The sequence below is a fragment of the Myxocyprinus asiaticus genome, chromosome 25, assembly GCF_019703515.2.
Source record: "Myxocyprinus asiaticus isolate MX2 ecotype Aquarium Trade chromosome 25, UBuf_Myxa_2, whole genome shotgun sequence".
NCBI classification, from domain to species: Eukaryota; Metazoa; Chordata; class Actinopteri; order Cypriniformes; family Catostomidae; genus Myxocyprinus; species Myxocyprinus asiaticus.
In genome coordinates this window covers 29,092,426-29,111,373 of record NC_059368.1, presented here as the reverse complement: position 1 = coordinate 29,111,373, position 18,948 = coordinate 29,092,426, and the positions used below count along the sequence as shown (strand labels likewise).

The following is an 18,948-nucleotide window of genomic DNA, read 5'->3' as shown; positions in this document are numbered from 1 at the left end:
ATCCATTGATGTTACCCAGGTATAAACATTTTTTTTTTTTTTTTTGTATTAAAAAAATACATAAATGATGGCATGTTTCTAATTACAGCAAATTGTCTATATTTGTTTTTTACTGGCCAAATTGAGTTATTTTTAGTGGACTAAAGGCTTAATGATATAATTGTCCTTATGAATACATTTCTTGGAGTGCTTCTCTCATAATGCTGCTCTTGAAAGTTCCTTAGTGAAAGGAAGAAAAAGGTTTATATTTTTAACTTTTTCTAATTTATTGAAATAAACAACAGAAAACAAGGTCTTCAGTTTTACTCTCCAAGTAGAGTTTTACATATGCACATTTGCAAATTTCCGTTTTGACTGGGTGTGTTTTTTTCTACTTTCTTTTTCTTAGTCACACTCTACGTCGTGGTGTGATTTTACTGTTATCACGATTCACAACTCTTAACATTTCTCTCTTTCTCTTTTGCGTAGTCAACACGTATTTCTTCATGGTACAAGCTCAGGGTATCATGTTACGAGACAATGTACGGACCATTGGCCACATGATCAGGCTATACACCAATAAGAACAGTACTCTGAATGGGACAGGTAAGAGAAAAAGCACGTGCCTGCATACATAAATAAACCCTTTACAGTACATCCGGAAAGTATTCACAGCACTTCACTTTTTCCACATTTTGTTATGTTACAGCCTTATTCCAAAATGGATTAAATTCATTATTTTCCTCAAAATTCTACAAACAATACCCCATAATGACAACGTGAAAGAAGTTTGTTTGAAATCTTTGCAAATTTATTACAAATAAAAACAAACAAAAAAATCACATGTACATAAGTATTCACAGCCTTTGCCATGACACTCAAAATTGTGCTCAGGTGCATCCTGTTTCCACTGATCATCCTTGAGATGTTTCTACAACTTGATTGGAGTCCACCTGTGGTAAATTCAGTTAATTGGACATGATTTGGAAAGGCACACACCTGTCTATATAAGGTCCCACAGTTAACAGTGCATGTCAGAGCACAAACCAAGCCATGAAGTCCAAGGAATTGTCTGTAGACCTCCGAGACAGGATTGTATCAAGGCTCAGATCTGGGGAAGGGTACAGAAAAATGTCTGCAGCATTGAAGGGCCCAGTGAGCACAGTGGCCTCCATCATCCATAAATGGAAGAAGTTTGGAACCACCAGGACTCTTACTAGAGCTGGCCGCCTGGCCAAACTGAGCGATCGGGGGAGAAGGGCCTTAGTCAGGGAGGTGACCAAGAACCCGATGGTCACTCTGAGAGAGCTCCAGCATTTCTCTGTGGAGAGAAGAGAACCTTCCAGAAGAACAACCATCTCTGCAGCACTCCACCAATCAGGCCTGTATGGTAGAGTGGCCAGACGGAAGCCACCACTCAGTAAAAGGCACATGACAGCCTGCCTGGAGTTTGCCAAAAGGCACCTGAAGGACTCTCAGACCATGAGAAACAAAGATTGAACTCTTTGGCCTGAATGGCAAGCGTCATGTCTGGAGGAAACCAGGCACCGGTCATCACCTGGCCAATACCATCCCTACAGTGAAGCATGGTGGTGGCAGCATCATGCTGTGGGGATGTTTTTCAGCGGCAGGAACTGGGAGAATAGTCAGGATCGAGGGAAAGATGAATGCAGCAATGTACAGAGACATCCTTGATGAAAACCTGCTCCAGAGCGCTCTGGACCTCAGACTGGGGCGAAGTTTCATCTTCCAACAGGACAACGACCCTTAGCACACCAAGATAACAAAGAAGTGGCTCTGGGACAACTCTGTGAATGTCCTTGAGTGGCCCAGCAAGAGCCCAGACTTGAACCCGATTGAACATCTCTGGAGAGATCTGAAAATGGCTGTGCACCGACGCTCCCCATCCAACCTGATGGAGCTTGAGAGGTCCTGCATAGAAGAATGGGAGAAACTGCCCAAAAATAGGTGTGCCAAGCTTGTAGCATCATACTCAAATAGACTTGAGGCTGTAATTGGTGCCAAAGGTGCTTCAACAAAGTATTGAGCAAAGGCTGTGAATACTTATGTACATGTGATTTTTTTGTTTGTTTTTATTTGTAATAAATTTGCAAAGATTTCAAACAAACTTCTTTCACGTTGTCATTATGGGGTATTGTTTGTAGAATTTTGAGGAAAATAATGAATTTAATCCATTTTGGAATAAGGCTGTAACATAACAAAATGTGGAAAAAGTGAAGCGCTGTGAATACTTTCCAGATGAACTGTACAATAACTAGACTACTCTTAACTCAATCCTATTACCAAATGTCCTGTTGCTTTGCCTTAATCTCTGTTTGTTTGTTTGTTTGTTTGTTTGTTTGTTTGTTTGTTTTATGATAGATTATCCAGATGGGAATAACTCGAGTGAGTATATTGCTCAGCCAACCACATACCTCCCTGAAAACTTCACCTTTGCTCAGAACCTTCCCTGCCCCGAGCGGTTACCTTCTATGAGTAAGTGACTTAAGTTAAACAAACATGTTTCCCCTCAGTTCCCCTTATTAAAAGGTGCATCACAGCTATTTGCTACAGCAGTCTTCATGACTCCATGTTGTATAGTTGTGTGGTTACCCTCCCAGACTGTATTCAGTGATACTGAGAGCTGAAAGATTAGGCTAGTTTATCCAAAAATGAAACAATTCCAAAATCATTTACTCAGACTCATGTTGTAACAAACCTGTATGATGTTCTTTTTAACTAAATATCCTGGTCGGCCTTTTCAATACAAAAGCTGTTGATAGTGACCCACTTTAGAAATTAAAAAAATGGCCTGAAAGGATCATTTCAAAGGATCGTCATAGTCTATGAAACTAGTGTATTATTCAATGTCTTCTGAAGCAGGGACTAAAAACGGTTCAAGAAACGAAAACCGAAAATGAACTAGATTTTTTGCAGAACACAATTGAAAATGGGAACAAAGTGATTTTCAATTGTTCCGGAGTGAAAACGTTATTTTTAAATGCTGGTAACTAGTTATAACCAGTTAATTTCATTCTGACAATTTTTTAATGAAACCAAAGGATTTATCTAAGTAAATTCCTGGAACTACAACAGGAATTGTGTAAAAAATGAAAAAAAATTAAACAAGTGCTTTGATCCTGAAGGAAACTGCTGCATCACACATTTCTTTGCCTAAGTGCCCTAATTACTACATATACATGCACAGCTAATCCGGATACAAGGAAAACATTATTAGAGGCAAAAAGTATATTTCTTAGTTGTCGAATTCTTCATTGAATTATTGTTAGATATGATGCATTTATATAGATTCGTTGCGACCGGGGTTTGACTGAGAAGCAGATATGTAATTAAAATTATACTTAACTGTTAATTAACTGTATTCTTATTATGATTTTTATGCTGATAAATCCACCACACAGGAAAATAATTAACTGCTTATTTTCTCTTATTTTTGTGATGCAAGTGTCTTTTTTTGGGCTTGTTTTTCCAGACCAGGTTTCTTGTTTCTCTTGCGAGATCTGGCAACACTGCAATTGGTATTTCACCCACTCTTAGCACAGAGTATACTGTCATTTTAAAAAGAAAATTATTAACCATTCTTTTTTGTTCTAACCGGTTACCATTTGGAAAGGAGGCTGCGGAACTTCTGAACCAGAACGAAAAAATACAGTTTTTGCTCAGAACGACCTGAAATGAGAAACATTTAGTTTTTAGCCCATGTTCTGAAGGCATACGATATCTTGCATTGTTTAGTGCTAAAAAACATGCATGCCATTGTTCATTAACAATAGCATGCATGTTTTTAGCACTAAACAACGCTTCTCTTATGCACTCATGCAAATTACTTTAATATAATTGTAAATAGAGTTGTTAGCATGTTGCTAAGCTAACATTGCAATACTCTAATGCCACATCAACACTAAAATGTCTTCGTTTGAAAACTTGTTTTCAAACAACGTTATCAGTTTTCCAAACTATATGATAATGAAGAGCATTTTTGAGGTGCTCCGGTTTTGGTGGAGGAAAACGGCATTCCAGTGTGAATGAGACGTAAACCTGGTGAAATCAATGTGTTTTGTTTTTTTTAAGCATAAAAGTTTATTTTTAATAAATACTGGGTAAAATAAAGGCAGATTTAATTAAACTATTTTGTTTTATATATTCATGATTGAATTAATTATATTGTAATTGACATTTCTCTCACTTTATGCATCATCTTGGATGGAACTCTTCCACTGAGTTTGTTGCAGTGCATTATGGCATTGCCTTATGCAATGCTGCCTTAGAATTTGGCCAAAAGATGGTATCTTTAATGGTAGCATAATTAATGGATTATCCTAACTTTTTAAACTGCTTTTCATGTTTGGAGTGCCATATGATGCCTTAAAATGCTACCTACATAAGTATGGTTTGAAACGAGCTCTTTGAGCTAGTGACTCCGTAGAAGATTCAGAGCTTCTTCAAAACCTTCAAATCTCTCTCAGCACACCTATCACACATTTCTCGTGTAAATTTGCTTGGAATTCTAGCTGCTTCTCAATGTGGTGATGTGGAGCAGTTGAGAGTTATAGATACAAGCTGCATCCAAATCCAAAGGTCTTGTTGCCTCGCTGCCCTGTCAGTAAATGACTCAACAGAGAGCGTTTGTGTACGAAGGTACCTCCAGAAACTGGTTTTGGACAGGCTATTTGGGCACCATAAGTCACATCGTTGCTAGGATATCAGCAACTGATTATCGTCACCTGATGTCCACTAAACCACAAAGGTCTAATAATCTAGAACAAAATCAAGAGAGTTTTGGTGATAACCAAGTGTATATTTCATAACTACAAAAGTAATTTCTCACAAGAAATGGATTCAAATGTTGGAAAAAGTTAAGAAAAAACCCAAAGTACATTTATTCACAAATTGGCTATCAACCGCCTCTTCGGAAACCTTTTTTTTTCTTCAGCTCAACCGTTGTGGAACCCTGCTCACCGGATTGTGGGATTCCATAGGCAGTGAATGATACATCTGTGCTGCCTTCCAAAATCCATCAGATGAAGGTATCTCAGTTAGACAGGATGTGAAACGAACATTGGATTCGGATGTGCCTTGATCCCTTCCTACCTCTATATACAGCCTCCAAAGGCAGCATTTTCATGTTGGTGCCAGACTGGCTGGTTTAAATATTTCTGTAATTGTTACAAGCATCTTCTGGTATTTTCACACACAACAGTCTCTAGAGTTTACTCAGATTGGGGCCAAAAGCAAAAAACATCCAGTGAGCGGCAGTTCTGCGGATGGAAACGCCATGTTGACGAGAGAGTTCTGCTGAGAATGGCCAGACTGTTTCAAGCTGACAAAGGCAACGGTAACTCAGATAGCCACTCTGTACAGTGAGCAGAATAGCATCTCAGAATGCACAACACGTCGATTCTTGAGGCGAATGGGCTACAAAAGCAGAAGACCACGTCATGCACATTATTAGGACCATAGTGTTCCTAATAAAGTGATTGAGTGTATGATTTTATGCTCCAGAAAACTGGGCACTTTAGACGCATTCCAGATAAGAGAGTGTTTTTATTTCTTAACTGGATGGTTGAGTAATGCAGCTGTGTTTCCTTGCAGAGGGTCAGATGGACGTCAACATGACAGAGGTTCCTATAGAGGTGACTGAACTGAGGCTTAAACACCTGGACATTCAGTTTGGAGGCCACTGGAAGCCCAAAGATTGCAAACCACGCTGGAAGGTATGTCACTCTGGCGGTTACATATTTGGATGTTACGACTAGGGATGTGCGAGACTAGTCGACTAAACGGTTCTGATGCTGCTAGGCGACACTGGAATTACTAGTCGGTTAATATTTTGATCATAATTTTTACACATTTACGTTTGGATGTATATTTTTACAGCGGCTGCACTTAAATTACTGTCTTATTAATGTTACATATTTTAAATAGAATAATACAAATATTATTTAATAAAGAGGATATCTGGAGCAGATACAGATAAAGATTCTTTACATCTGTGCATGCTTGTACGTTGTCCGCTGAGCAGGCTTTTTCAAGCGCAGGGTAGCCGCCTCAGGTGAGTCGAGTCCTGTGTTTCACCGGACCATGTCGACAGGTTAATTTTGCTCATCCAAATAATTATGCTTTTGAGTAAGTAGCCTAGAAAATGAGTGTTTTAGGCTAGATATGCCATTTTTTTAATCTGCTGATTAAGAAGGCTATTTTCAACAAGGTGCTGACCGCCGAACGGGTTAAACTATATTTTATTCTGTGTGCACGTCATGTTTAGAATACATTAGGTTTATTGTAGGCTGCATCACAGGCCTATTTTTTCTATCCTATAGCTACTTTTTTTTTCTTCTTTTTTTTTTAACATCGTAACTGTTATTGGTTGACGTTCTTTACCGAATAGCTGTCATATTAGATCAATGGCTAATGCACGACTGCACGTCGTGAAATACGCGCAACTTTTCAGCGCATTTTTTTTTCTCTCTCATAGATTTGGCTTAGTCTACCTGTTAATTATTTTCAACAATGTCCTGACTGTTTTAATATGTTAAGTAACTTTTACTTGGTGATTTCCGTTTAGAACAGGCTTTTAATGGTTGTTCCATTGATCCTGCACTATTCATTCAATTGTTTTCAATAAATATGTCTGTTAAATATTCGCTAATGTTGGTTCAGTGAATGCGTGTCATGTTCTATGTTTAATGTACAGTGATCATAATTCAAGGCGAGCACGTCGCAGATAAATGCCCCTTTTCAGTGGAATGTAGCATCGGATTTGGAATAGATTAAGTATGTCACATTGCTTTGCATCTTTTTGACATAACAGCACAACTTCATCATTGCCATCATCAAGTCACATCACTACAGTGCACACCTAGTCTGGTTTTCAGAATTAACTTTGTCTCTCACCCTGAGGGGTCACTCTGTATCCTAAAAGTAAATGTAGCAAGCAGGCCAAAACATCTAATATAGAATGCTCCCATTATAATCAACCAGTCGCCATCGGCAGAAAAATTCAAGTGCCCGCTCCTCTCTTAATCACTTCATTTTTTCACCTGCATATAAGTGAAATTCAGCTCATTCAGATGCAAAATTGAAGCATAGATATGAAGAAAATGAACATACAAACAGGAACGGGAACTTGTAATTATTTAGGTATTGAATGATGTTTTAAAAGTATACAATTTTAAATTGTAAAAAGTGCAAATGCTAAGTAACAATAAATAGTAATAAATTACAGTTAATGCAATAACGATCATGCATTACTTATTAAATTATCACTAGCAGATATACAGTATTCCAGCTTGTACAGGCATTTTTTTTAAATGTGGTGCTTACAAACAAGAGAGATGTCAACATGTATCTCTATTTTTATGTGTTAATTTAGGGCATCAGAATAACTGATTTTGTGTTTTTCCCAGGTGGCCATATTAATCCCCTTTAGGAATCGCCATGAACATCTCCCCATTCTCTTTCAGCACCTCACTCCTATGCTCCAACGCCAACATTTGCAGTTTGCCTTCTATGTCATAGAACAGGTGAGCACATGCAGTTCTGTGCTTTAATGTTGTACTGCCATCCACTGGTGTTCATTAGCTATTAGTGATGCACCGATCAGGAAATTTGAGGCCGATACCTATCTCTGATTTTTTTTAACACTAAGATTGGCCGATACCGATTTTTAAGAAAAGGCCATTTGCCACACTTTTGCAAGTTATATTGTGCAGTTATGTGTTTATGCCCCACACAGTTAATTGTTTGTTCATGATACCTAATGCATTAACTAATATTAATGAATGGAACCTTTTTATAGTTACCAAAATTACATAAAAATTACATTTAATTGTGAATTTCTAACATTTATTTGTTTTGAAACAGTTATGAATAGTTCTGTTGTCAGTATCAAAAGGTCACTGTGACATACTGGTAAGCAGTAAAAACCATGAGAGCATCACACACAGCAGAGATACAATTGAAGTCAGAAGTTTACATACACTTAGGTTGAAGTTATTAAAACACATTTTTTAACCACTCCACAGATTTAATATTAGCAAACTATAGTTTTGGTAAGTCATTTAGGACATCTACTTTGTAATGCGAAAGTAATTACAGTAATTTTTCCAACAATTGTTTACAGACAGATTGTTTCACTTTTAATTGACTATGTCACAATTCCAGTGGGTCAGAAGTTTACATACACTAAGTTAACTGTGCCTTTAAGCAGCTTGGAAAATTCCAGGAAATGTTGTCAAGCCTTTAGACAATTAGCTTCTGATAGGTGGTGTACTAAATTGAAGGTGTACCTGTGGATGTATTTTAAGGCCTACTTTCAAACTCAGTGCCTCTTTGCTTGACATCATGGGAAAATCAACAGAAATTAGCCAAGACCTCAGAAAGAAATAGTGGGCCTCCACTAGTCTGGTTCATCCTTGGGAGCAATTTCCAAATGCCTGAAGGTACCACATTAATCTGTACAAACAATAGTATGCAAGAATAAACACCATGGGACCACGCAGCCATAATACCGTTCAGGAAGGAAATGCATTCTATCTCCTTGAGATGAACGTAGTAACAACAGTATAGGACCTTGTGAAGATGCTGAAGGAAACAGGTAGACAAGTATCTATATCCACAGTAAACGAGTCCTATATCGACATAACCTGAAAGGCTGTTCAGCAAGGAAGAATCCACTGCTCCAAAACCACCACAAAAAAGCCAGACTACAGTTTGCAAGTGCACATGGGAACAAAGTTCTTACTTTTTGGAGAAATGTCCTCTGGTCTGATGAAACAAAAATGTAACTGTTTGGCCATATTGACCATCATTATGTTCGGAGTTAAAATGGTGAGGCTTGCAAGCAGAAGAACACCATCCCAACCGTGAAGCATGGGGGTGACAGCATCATGTTGTGGGGGTGATTTGCTGCAGGAGGGACTGGTGCACTTCACAAAATAGATGGCATCATGAGGAAGGAAAATTGTGTGGATATATTGAAGCAACTCATCAAGACATCAGCCAGGAAGTTAAAGCTCGGTCGCAAATGCGTCTTCCAAATGGACAATGATCCAAAGCATACCTCCAAAGTTGTGGCAAAATGGCTTAAGGACAACAAAGTCAAGGTATTGGAGTCGCCATCACAAAGCCCTGACCTCAGTTCGATAGAAAATTTGTGGGCAGAACTGAAAGTATGTGGGAGCAAGGAGGCCTACAAACCTGACTCAGTTACACCAGTTCTGTCTGGAGGAATGGGCCAAAATTCCAGCAACTTATTGTATTCATTTTTGACCTAATATTGACCTTAAGACATTAAGCCAGTCTATTGCATACTGTGGCAACTCAAAAACAAACACAAAGAAAACGTTAAGCTTCATTTAATGAACCAAATAGTTTTCAACTGTGTTTGATATAATGGCAAGTGGTTTTCTAGTACGAAATTAGCAATTTAGCATGATTACTCAAAGATATGGTATTGGAGTGATGGCTGCTGGAAATGGGGCCTGTCTAGATTTGATCAAAAATTAATTTTTTCAAATAGTGATGGTGCTGTTTTTTACATCAGTAATGTTCTGACTATACTTGGTGATCAGTTGAATGCCACTTTGGTGAATTAAAGTACCAATTTCCTGTATATTATTGCAAACTGTTGGCCGCCAGTGTATGTATATACAGTATATATATTTGTTACGACCCCCTTTGTGTCTAGGGGTAACAGGGGTATAACATTAAATAAAAGCTAGATGGTAAACTATTTGAGTGCTGGGAAGCAAGGACAGACCCAAGATGTACCAAAAATGAATGAGTTTATAATATATATATATATAATGACTTCAGTGGTAAGTGCAAATAAAGTGTAGAAGAAATATTTATAATGTATACAAAACTATAAAATTGAAGTTTACAATGACACACTAGGTGGGGAGGGGACAAGGGACATGGACGGTACCAAAGAAAAGAACTAAAAACAATTTAAACCTCTAAACTGTCTAAAGAAAAATAAAATTCAGCATCAGCGAAACCTTATCTAAAGTACCCTAACTATCATAGAAAAAAAAAAAATGACAGCGGGTGGCACTCGCCCCTAAACCTGGTGAATCTATACAAAATCACGAATCCTAGGGGTTGTGCTGGGGCTGGGCAATATGGCAAAAAAAAAAAAAAAAAAATCTCAGTTTTTATCAAACTTGTAAGCGATTCATGATTTTTCTTGATTTTTTTTTTTTTGTTTTTTTTTTTTTACTTTTAAATGTACTCCAGCATGATTCAAATGGCATGTTCTGTATTAGAATGCAAGACAACCCGGTTAGAGAAATCCAAGTTCTTTTCATTATAGGAAACAAAGGTGTATAAGAAAAATATACAAATGCACAAAATGCACCACAGGGGGAAGTTGTCAACGGAGTGTAAATGTAAAATAAATTACAATCTGATAAACCCAGATGTTCAGAAATAATAGACTAACTAACACTTTTTTGCTGATCACACGTGCAGCTGATCAAATCTTTTTCTCTTCCTTATTCAGCCTTTGGTGGATTTACAACGTATCTAACTTAAGTGTTTTGCAGTATTTTTAGCAAAATATCGATTTTTTTTTTTATTTTTATTTTTTATTTTTATTTTTTTTATGGCAATGTTGTCTGCTCCGATTGGCAAGATTAGGGAGGTGACGTCACTCGGTTAACGATGACTGACAGGACCCCGGACCAATTGCGTGTGTCTGTGAAGATGACAGCAAAAAGAGAGCGAGAGAGAAAACACAAACAGACACACATGCCGGCTCCATGTGGAAACGTAACAATATTTGTCACATCTAACTATATAGTGTCCTTCTCTTTGTGTCATTTCATAGTTTTGTACAGCTGAGAATGTGAGATTTTGATGGATTTAGGAAACATGATCATGAATATCAATGATTAATTGAGACCAGTGGCATTTATTGAAAATATTTTTGGATCAATATTGATTGCATGTTGTCTTTAAGATTGTCTGGCCTATGCATTTGAAATAATTAGTAATTATGTTTTCAGACAGGTACTCAGCCGTTCAACCGTGCCATGCTGTTTAATGTGGGCTTTAAAGAGGCCATGAAAGACCTAGACTGGGACTGTGTGGTGTTTCACGACGTCGATCACATTCCGGAAAATGACCGTAATTACTACGGTTGTGGTCAGATGCCTCGACACTTCGCAGCGAAGCTCGACAAGTACATGTACATGTAAGTAAACCACCAGAAAGCACTGATTTACTTTTCCAAAGTTATTTATTCTTTACACTACACCCTTTTTATTGTTTCCATCCTCTCTCCTTTTTAAGCATAATCACATTTGTCTTATTGTTTTACAATTAATATATGTTTTTTTTGTGTGTGTGTGTGTGTCCTAGCTCTTGATGTTTCAGGTCTTAAATCCAGTTAAGTTGAATTCAGATTTTTCTTTTTTTTAAGTGAATATTTGAAACAATTCTAGACTTGTATTTAAAACCATTGTAGAGGTATAGAGCACCCATTTTATTATGTTTTGTTTCAGTGTGTTTGATAGTACAGACTGTTGTTGTCATCTACCACCTGTAGAACTTTGCATATCTGAAGGGAAATATCCAGTGTTTAGTTAGTTGGTTGGAGTGTTTGTTAGTGGTTGAGGTTTTGTCCATCTGAGTATAAAAGGTGATTGCAAGGCCCTTTTCACTGAACCAGAGATGAAAAATCAACAGTTTTGAAATTCACTTTAACAAAAACTTTATGAAATGTGGAAAAAGTGCTTCACGAACCAAACTTTAGAATAGACAGTCAAGCACACGTACAGAAAACAGTGTTTCGAAGTCTTTTTAACCGTGTGCCATCCAGTATTGTGCTAACAATAGTTCATCAACTACAGCTTCCCTTTTATCACTTTGAAATGTGATTTGACTTCTTTAGAATTGGTATCATACAATGTTTGTGTGTGTTTAGCTGTGTCACTTTCTTCATCACAAGATGAGCTTGTGGGATCTCATCATAATTATTATCTGTAGTCCAACTTGAATTTGATAATCTCCCACATGTTGGAGGTTTTTTTGGCCTGCTGCTTTTTGCAAAGTCACTTATGAGTTGTTTGCTTGAATCACTGGAATAGTTTGCGTGTCAGTTGGGTTAGAGAATATACTGCAGCATTTCATTTGGCCTTCCAAAACACAACATTTCACAACAAGTTGCAGTATTCCTAAATGTTCTGGCATTTAGTGTTGGAAGCTTGGCATTCTTCAGGACCCTCACGAACATGGTTGAGATAAGGTCCTTTTGCTTTTGCGTGGCGAAAGTTAATTCTTCCTATTATTTATGGTTTCTCAAATTCTCAGCATTTTCACAATGGTTCGTAGTAGGTAAGTGCATGGATATTCGACTTTGAGTTAACCAGTGACTCTCCTGTATTAGAAAAGCAAAATTATTATTTGGTTATTCTACTCGTGCAATAGAGGTCTGCAACCTGACCCTAGCCCAATAGGAACTACAATCCGTCTGGTTTTCCGGCTGGGATTGGGTTAGTTTTTCAATCGTTGAGTGAGTTAGGGGCTGTTCACACATGCTTTTTTGTGCGTTTGCAACCTAGTCTCATAGAATGATGGTTACTATAACTACATTGTTGCAAACTGACTTAACGTGACATGTTTTACATTTCGCTGCAGTTTCCTGGTGAAATTAACACTAGAGGCGCTACAACAACTGTGTGTTTTATTAACTTTCTCACAAATCACGAGTAAAACGGCTGATTATGACTTTATAAACACTTATTTTTCACACTATTACTCACACTGCTATTTTATGATATCGAAACACTTTTACTATAACCCATCATTTGAAAAACAATACATTTTAACACTTGTATTACAGATCCGCTGACATTTATGCACGTATTCCAACATGATTAGCTTGCGCGGTAGCTTACCTAATAGAGTGTTTGACTTAGGACTCCAAAGACCAAGGTTCAAGCCCAGCCTAACACGCAAGCTGACATATGAGACAAAAGTGTCATAGAAGCAATACTAAATGACGTGGTTAATTCAGAAAATGTGCTCTTCATGTCGCATTTGCTTTTTCAACACTATAGATTAGGTTTAGGTGTTGATTAAGGGTAATAATATCAGATTTGTTCACCTTTCATTTGCTTTTAGAACACTATTGGTTGGGTTTAGAATAAAGTTTTAGGTAACATGAAGGCTTTACTCATTAAAACCTCTGTCTAATATTTACCTTAAAAACCTCATCATCAATACACAATTTCACATGATTTTGGTGCCCCCCGCTGGACATTTCACTGAGAAACTGCAGTGAAATGTCTAATGAAGCACGCCATTTTGTTGAATCAAGACATTTCCCAATGTCTCGCACAGGACCGCCCCATTTTAGTGTCAAGTTTAAAAGAACTTCAATATTTGTATATGCATCTCAAGGTACCTGTGTTCTGTTTCCTGTAAAACGTTTTTCACCCGACAAAGTTTCAGAACATGATAAACGGTAAGCCCGTGTTTTTTCCCTTTTGCTTTGTGGTGCATACTTACAAGTACATACAGTAACATGACAAGTTTAATGCTAACCCATTTAAAAATCAAAGCAAGCAAAAATCAAGAGGATACTAAACTGCAGCAGTGTAACTCCGTGCACATATCAATACTAGTGTTTGCTGGCTCACGGAATTGTTAACTTGACCGGTCCGATCATGTATCTGGTTTGGCACTTAATAACGTATTATCTCTTGGTTAAGAATACTGTTGCAAGCAGTGACAGTTTGATTATTTTTGTTTGACTTTAATGTGAGTTTTCATTATTTGAAGAAGTAAGTATTGTGCGATTTAGGCTCATAGCTCACTGTGCACTTTATTCCCTGCTATTTTGAGTAGTGTTTGACTCATATCCATTGCAATAATAGTTCTTTATTTCCGAGTCCCCACTCCCAACAAATAACCGAATAACCGTTCATTAACACACGATCTCACGGTTAACTTACCGTGCACATCCCTATTTCGTAAAACTTTAATGTAAGGCTAAAATACTTTTGGGACATGGTGATTTTAGGGTCATGTGTGTAATTCAAATAGTTTAATTTGTGTAATGAGGTGTAAATGCAGTCCTCATTGTAAACACCTAATTGCCTCTCAGAAGTGTCTGAATTGGTGTATTTATAATTTAACTACTTTAAGCATCACCATGGACTGGTTTTAGACCCCGCGGTGAAGTTTTGCCTGCTTGAAGATATTATTTATTTCCTCTGGACATATCCTGGGTGAATCCCAGGGTTTTCTACAGGGGGAGATTGCAAGGGAGTAAATATGTGCTGTCTCTCCTTGTGAAGTGGCATCACAGTCTAAACTCTTAAAAGACTTGTTCTTTGTTACCAATTGCTTTCAAGAGATTCCTGATGGTAAGGTTTCTGTTTCATTCTTTTTATTTCCCCTCCTCTGATTTTGTTTTAAAATGTTTTTCAAGTGATGGTGGAGTAGAGGTAGTTTAGTTTACTAAGTGTGAATGTTTATTTCAGCCTTCCTTACAATGAGTTCTTCGGTGGAGTAAGTGGACTTACTGTCGAACAATTCCACAAGATCAATGGCTTTCCCAATGCGTTCTGGGGCTGGGGCGGAGAGGACGATGACCTCTGGAACAGGTCAGTTATGTTGAACCAGTTGTATGTGCATACTCATTAGAGCAGCAAAACTAGCGATTTATAACTGTCCAGTTAATTTTATATCACACTTTTTTTTTTTTTTTTTTTTTTTTATAAACAGCCCAGTACATCCAGCAAACACTTGCATCACCAAAATGCTGTTTTTGTTACTGATGGATGTGTTATGTTATCATAAACAAATAGATGTACTGTACATATAATAGAAATGTATGTTGTGGGTGTGTTTCTTGCCCTCAGGGTTCATTATGCAGGTTTCAATGTTACCAGGCCAGAGGGAGAGATTGGCAAATACAAATCAATCTCCCATCACCACAGAGGAGAGGTCCAATTCCTGGGGAGGTCAGTACATATACACACAAGCTCGGCTGTGTTATGTAAGCAAAACATTCACCATATTATTTAAATATTACCATATTATATATATTTACTGAAATATATTTACTAATATATTTTAAATGTACTTTCGAATTCTTTTTTGAGATATACATTTTACTCCAGTTTCATATGTATTTTTTTTTTTTTTTTTTTAAATCACACAGCTATACAGAAAGCTATGACAAGTGCATGCATGACCTAGTCATGACCCTGTTTACAACTTGACTTTTTAATATATCAATATATATTACTTATAATGATTTTGGTTAACATTTACAAAGGCTTTTTATAGAAAAGTGATTAAAAAACTAAAGTAAAGCTAGGCCTATTGCACATTTGAACATTTTTGAACAGTCAGTATTTAATGAAACATTTTTCACACAGCAATGAAAAAAATGTATCAAAAAAATATATCTGCCTGCATTGTTTTGTGTGTCTGTCTGTGTCTGTGTGTGTGTGTACTTATATATACACACACACACACACACACACACACACACAGGCGGCCAAAAGTTTGGAATAATGTACAGATTTTGCTGTTTCGGACGGAAATTGGTACTTTAATTCACCAAAGTGGCATTCAACTGATCAAAAAGTATAGTCAGGACATTACTGATGTGAAAAACAGCACCATCACTATTTGAAAAAAAGTTATTTTTTGTTCAAATCTAGACAGGCCCCATTTCCAGCAGCCATCACTCCTACACCTTATCCTTGAGTAATCAAGCTAAATTGCTAATTTGGTGCTAGAAAATCACTTGCCATTATATCAAACACAGCTGAAAGCTATTTGGTTCATTAAATGAAGCTTAACATTGTGTTTGTTTTTGAGTTGCCACAGTATGCAATAGACTGGCATGTCTTAAGGTCAATATTAGGTCAAAAATGGCAAAAAAGAATCAGCTTTCTCTAGAAACTCATCAGTCAATCATTGTTTTAAGGAATGAAGGATATACAATGCTTGAAATTGGCAAAAAACTGAAGATTTCGTACAAAGGTGTACAATAAAGTCTTCAAAGACAAATGACAACTGGCTCTAACAAGGACAGAAAGAGATGTGGAAGGCCAGATGTACAACTAAACAAGAGGATACGTACATCAGAGTCTCTAGTTTGAGAAATAGACGCTTCACATGTCCTCAGCTGACAGCTTCATTGAATTCTACCTGCTCAACACCAGTTTCATGTACAACAGTAAAGAGAAGACTCAGGGGTGCAGGCCTTATGGGAAGAATTGCAAAGAAAAAGCCACTTTTGAAACCGAAATCAAAAAGAAAATTTTGGAGTGGATGAAGAAACCCAGACATAGGACAACAGATAATTGGAAAAGAGTGTTATGGATCTTAACCCCATTGAGCTTTTGTGGGATCAGCTAGACTGTAAGGTGCGTGAGAAGTGCCCGACAAGACAACTATGGCAAGTGCTACAGGAAGTGTGGGGTGAAATGTCACCTGAGTATCTGGACAAACTGACAGCTAGAATGCCAAGGATCTGCAAAGCTGTCATTCCTGCACGTGGAGGAATTTTTGATGAGAACTCTCTGAAGTAGTTCAAATTGTAATAGTAATTTTTTTCATGTTATTAATGATCTGACTATACATTGTGATCAGTTGAATGCCACTTTGGTGAATAAAAGTACCAATTTCTTTCCATAAGAGCAAAATCTGTACATTTATTCCAAACTTTTGGCTGCCAGTGTATATACATTTGAAGTCAGAAGTTTACATACACCTTAGCCAAATACATTTAAACTCAGTTTTTCACAATTCCTAACATTTAATCATAGAAAACATTCCCTGTCTTAGGATCACTACTTTATTTTAAGAATGTGAAATGTCAGAATAATAGAAGAGAGTATGATTTATTTCATCTTATATTTCTTTCATCACATTCCCAGTGGGTAAGAAGTTTACTTACAATTTGTTAGTATTTGGTAGCATTGTCTTTAAATTGTTTAACTTGGGTCAAAGATTTGGTTAGCCTTCCACAAGCTTCTCACAATAAGTTGCTGGAATTTTGGCCCATTCCTTCAGGCAGAACTGGTGAAAATGAGTCAGGTTTGTAGGCCTCCTTGCTTGCACATGCTTTTTCAGTTCTGCCCACAAATTTTCTATCAGAATGAGGTCAGGGCTTTGTGATGGCCACTCCAATACCTTGACTTTGTTGTCCTTGAACCATTTTGCGACCCATTTGCAACCGAGCTTTAACTTCATGGCTGGTGTCCTGAGATGTTGCTTCAATATATCCTCATAATTCTCCTTCCTCATGATGCCATCTATTTTGTGAAGTGCACCAGTCCCTCCTGCAGCAAAGCACCCCCACAACATGATGCTGCCACCCCCATGCTTCATGGTTGGGATGGTGTTCTTCGGCTTGCAAGCCTCACCATTTTTCTTCCAAACATAACAATGGTCATTATGGCCAAAAAGTTATATTTTTGTTTCATCAGACCAGAGTAAATTTCTCCAAAACATAAGATCTTTGTCCCCATGTGAACTTGCAAACTGTAGTCTGGCTTTTTTATTGTGGTTTTGGAGCAGTGGCTTCTTCCTTGCTGAGCAGCCTTTCAGGTTGTGTTGATATAGGACTCATTTTATTGTGGATATAGATACTTGTCTACCTCTTTCCTCCAGTATCTTCACAAGGTCCTTTGCTTTTGTTCTGGGATTGATTTGCACTTTTCGCACCAAACTACTTTTATCTCTTGGAGACAGAATGTGTCTCCTTCCCGTGCGGTATGATGGCTGTGTGGTCCCATGGTGTTCATACTTGCGTACTATTGTTTGTATAGATGAACGTGGAACCTTCAGGCATTTGGAAATTGCTCCCAAAGATGAACCAGATTTGTGGAGGTCCACAGTTTGTTTTGAGGTCTTGGCTGATTTCTTTTGAGTTTCCCATGATGTCAAGCAAAGAGGCACTGAGTTTGAAGGTAGGCCTTAAAATACATCCACAGGTACACCTCCAATTGACTCCAATTAGCCTATCAGAAGCTAACTGTCTAAAGACTTGACATCATTTTCTGCTTATAGGCACAGTTAACTTAGTGCACTGTGATTATAGTCAATTAAAAGTGAAACAATCTGTAAACAATTGCTGGAAAAATTACTCGTGTCATGCACAAAGTAGATGCTCTAAACGACTTTCCAAAACTATAGTTTTCTGTGGAGTGGTTAAAAAATTAGTTTTAATGACTTCAACCTAAGTGTATGTAAACTTCTGACTTCAACTGTGTGTGTGTGTGTGTGTGTGTGTATATATATATATATATATATATATATATATATATATATATATTAGAAATCAAAGCAATAAATGAGGTCTCTTTTTAGTTAAACACGGATTAGCTTTGTTTATGAAGCAAATTTGTCCAATACACATTTCTCTGCCCACTTTCAGGTTTTGGATGTAGTCTTCCATGGCATACTGGAGTCCTTTTTTGCCACTATATAAGATTACTAAATATAAATGCAGTGTTTTCCAGATGTTATTTAATATTTCCTAAGGTAATTCACTCAATGCGATCACTCTTCTCTCCATGTTTTCTGGTGGCAGAACAAGCGTTAGTAGGAAAGCTTGATAAGAGTTTGCAGAGGGCCCGTTTCACTGAGGACGTACCTTTGTTTCTAACAAACTCTTAATTTCTGCTTTGTTTGGGAGCATAATCACTGCTCCACCTTCTTGATCAATCAATCTTCTGTTTCTCACCAGTTATTTTGGATAAGTTTACCCAAAAATAGAGTCTTTTTTGATGAATCTTTAAGCAGCTATTGCAATACATTGGCATCATTGTCATTCATAGTTACCATGGCTGTCAAGCTCCAAAAAGGACAAACGCATTGTAAAAGTGTCTTAAAGGGATAGTTCACCCAAAAATTAAAATTCCCTCATCATATACTCACCCTCATGCCATTCCAGATGTGTATGATTTTCTTTGT

At 37.3% G+C, this 18,948-nt stretch overlaps 1 protein-coding gene across 4 annotated transcripts in view; it reads left to right on the top strand.

The window, feature by feature from the left end:
• Nucleotides 1-18,948, top strand: part of LOC127416439 (beta-1,4-galactosyltransferase 6-like) — a 42,537-nt gene that overhangs the window by 17,586 nt on the left and 6,003 nt on the right. The window contains exons 2-9 of one of the 4 annotated variants that reach the window (XR_007893103.1): nt 469-585; nt 2,362-2,475; nt 5,593-5,714; nt 7,407-7,523; nt 11,010-11,197; nt 14,493-14,615; nt 14,874-14,975; nt 18,410-18,516. Coding sequence is in view for 3 of the 4 variants with exons in the window: in XM_051655807.1 (XP_051511767.1) it covers nt 469-585; nt 2,362-2,475; nt 5,593-5,714; nt 7,407-7,523; nt 11,010-11,197; nt 14,493-14,615; nt 14,874-14,975; nt 15,953-16,019 (950 nt within the window). In the remaining variant the exon portion in view is untranslated. Of the gene's footprint in view, nt 1-468; nt 586-2,361; nt 2,476-5,592; nt 5,715-7,406; nt 7,524-11,009; nt 11,198-14,492; nt 14,616-14,873; nt 14,976-15,952; nt 18,134-18,409; nt 18,517-18,948 lie in introns of those variants that run through there. The other 3 variants (XM_051655807.1, XM_051655806.1, XM_051655804.1) reach the window with 3 other exon arrangements.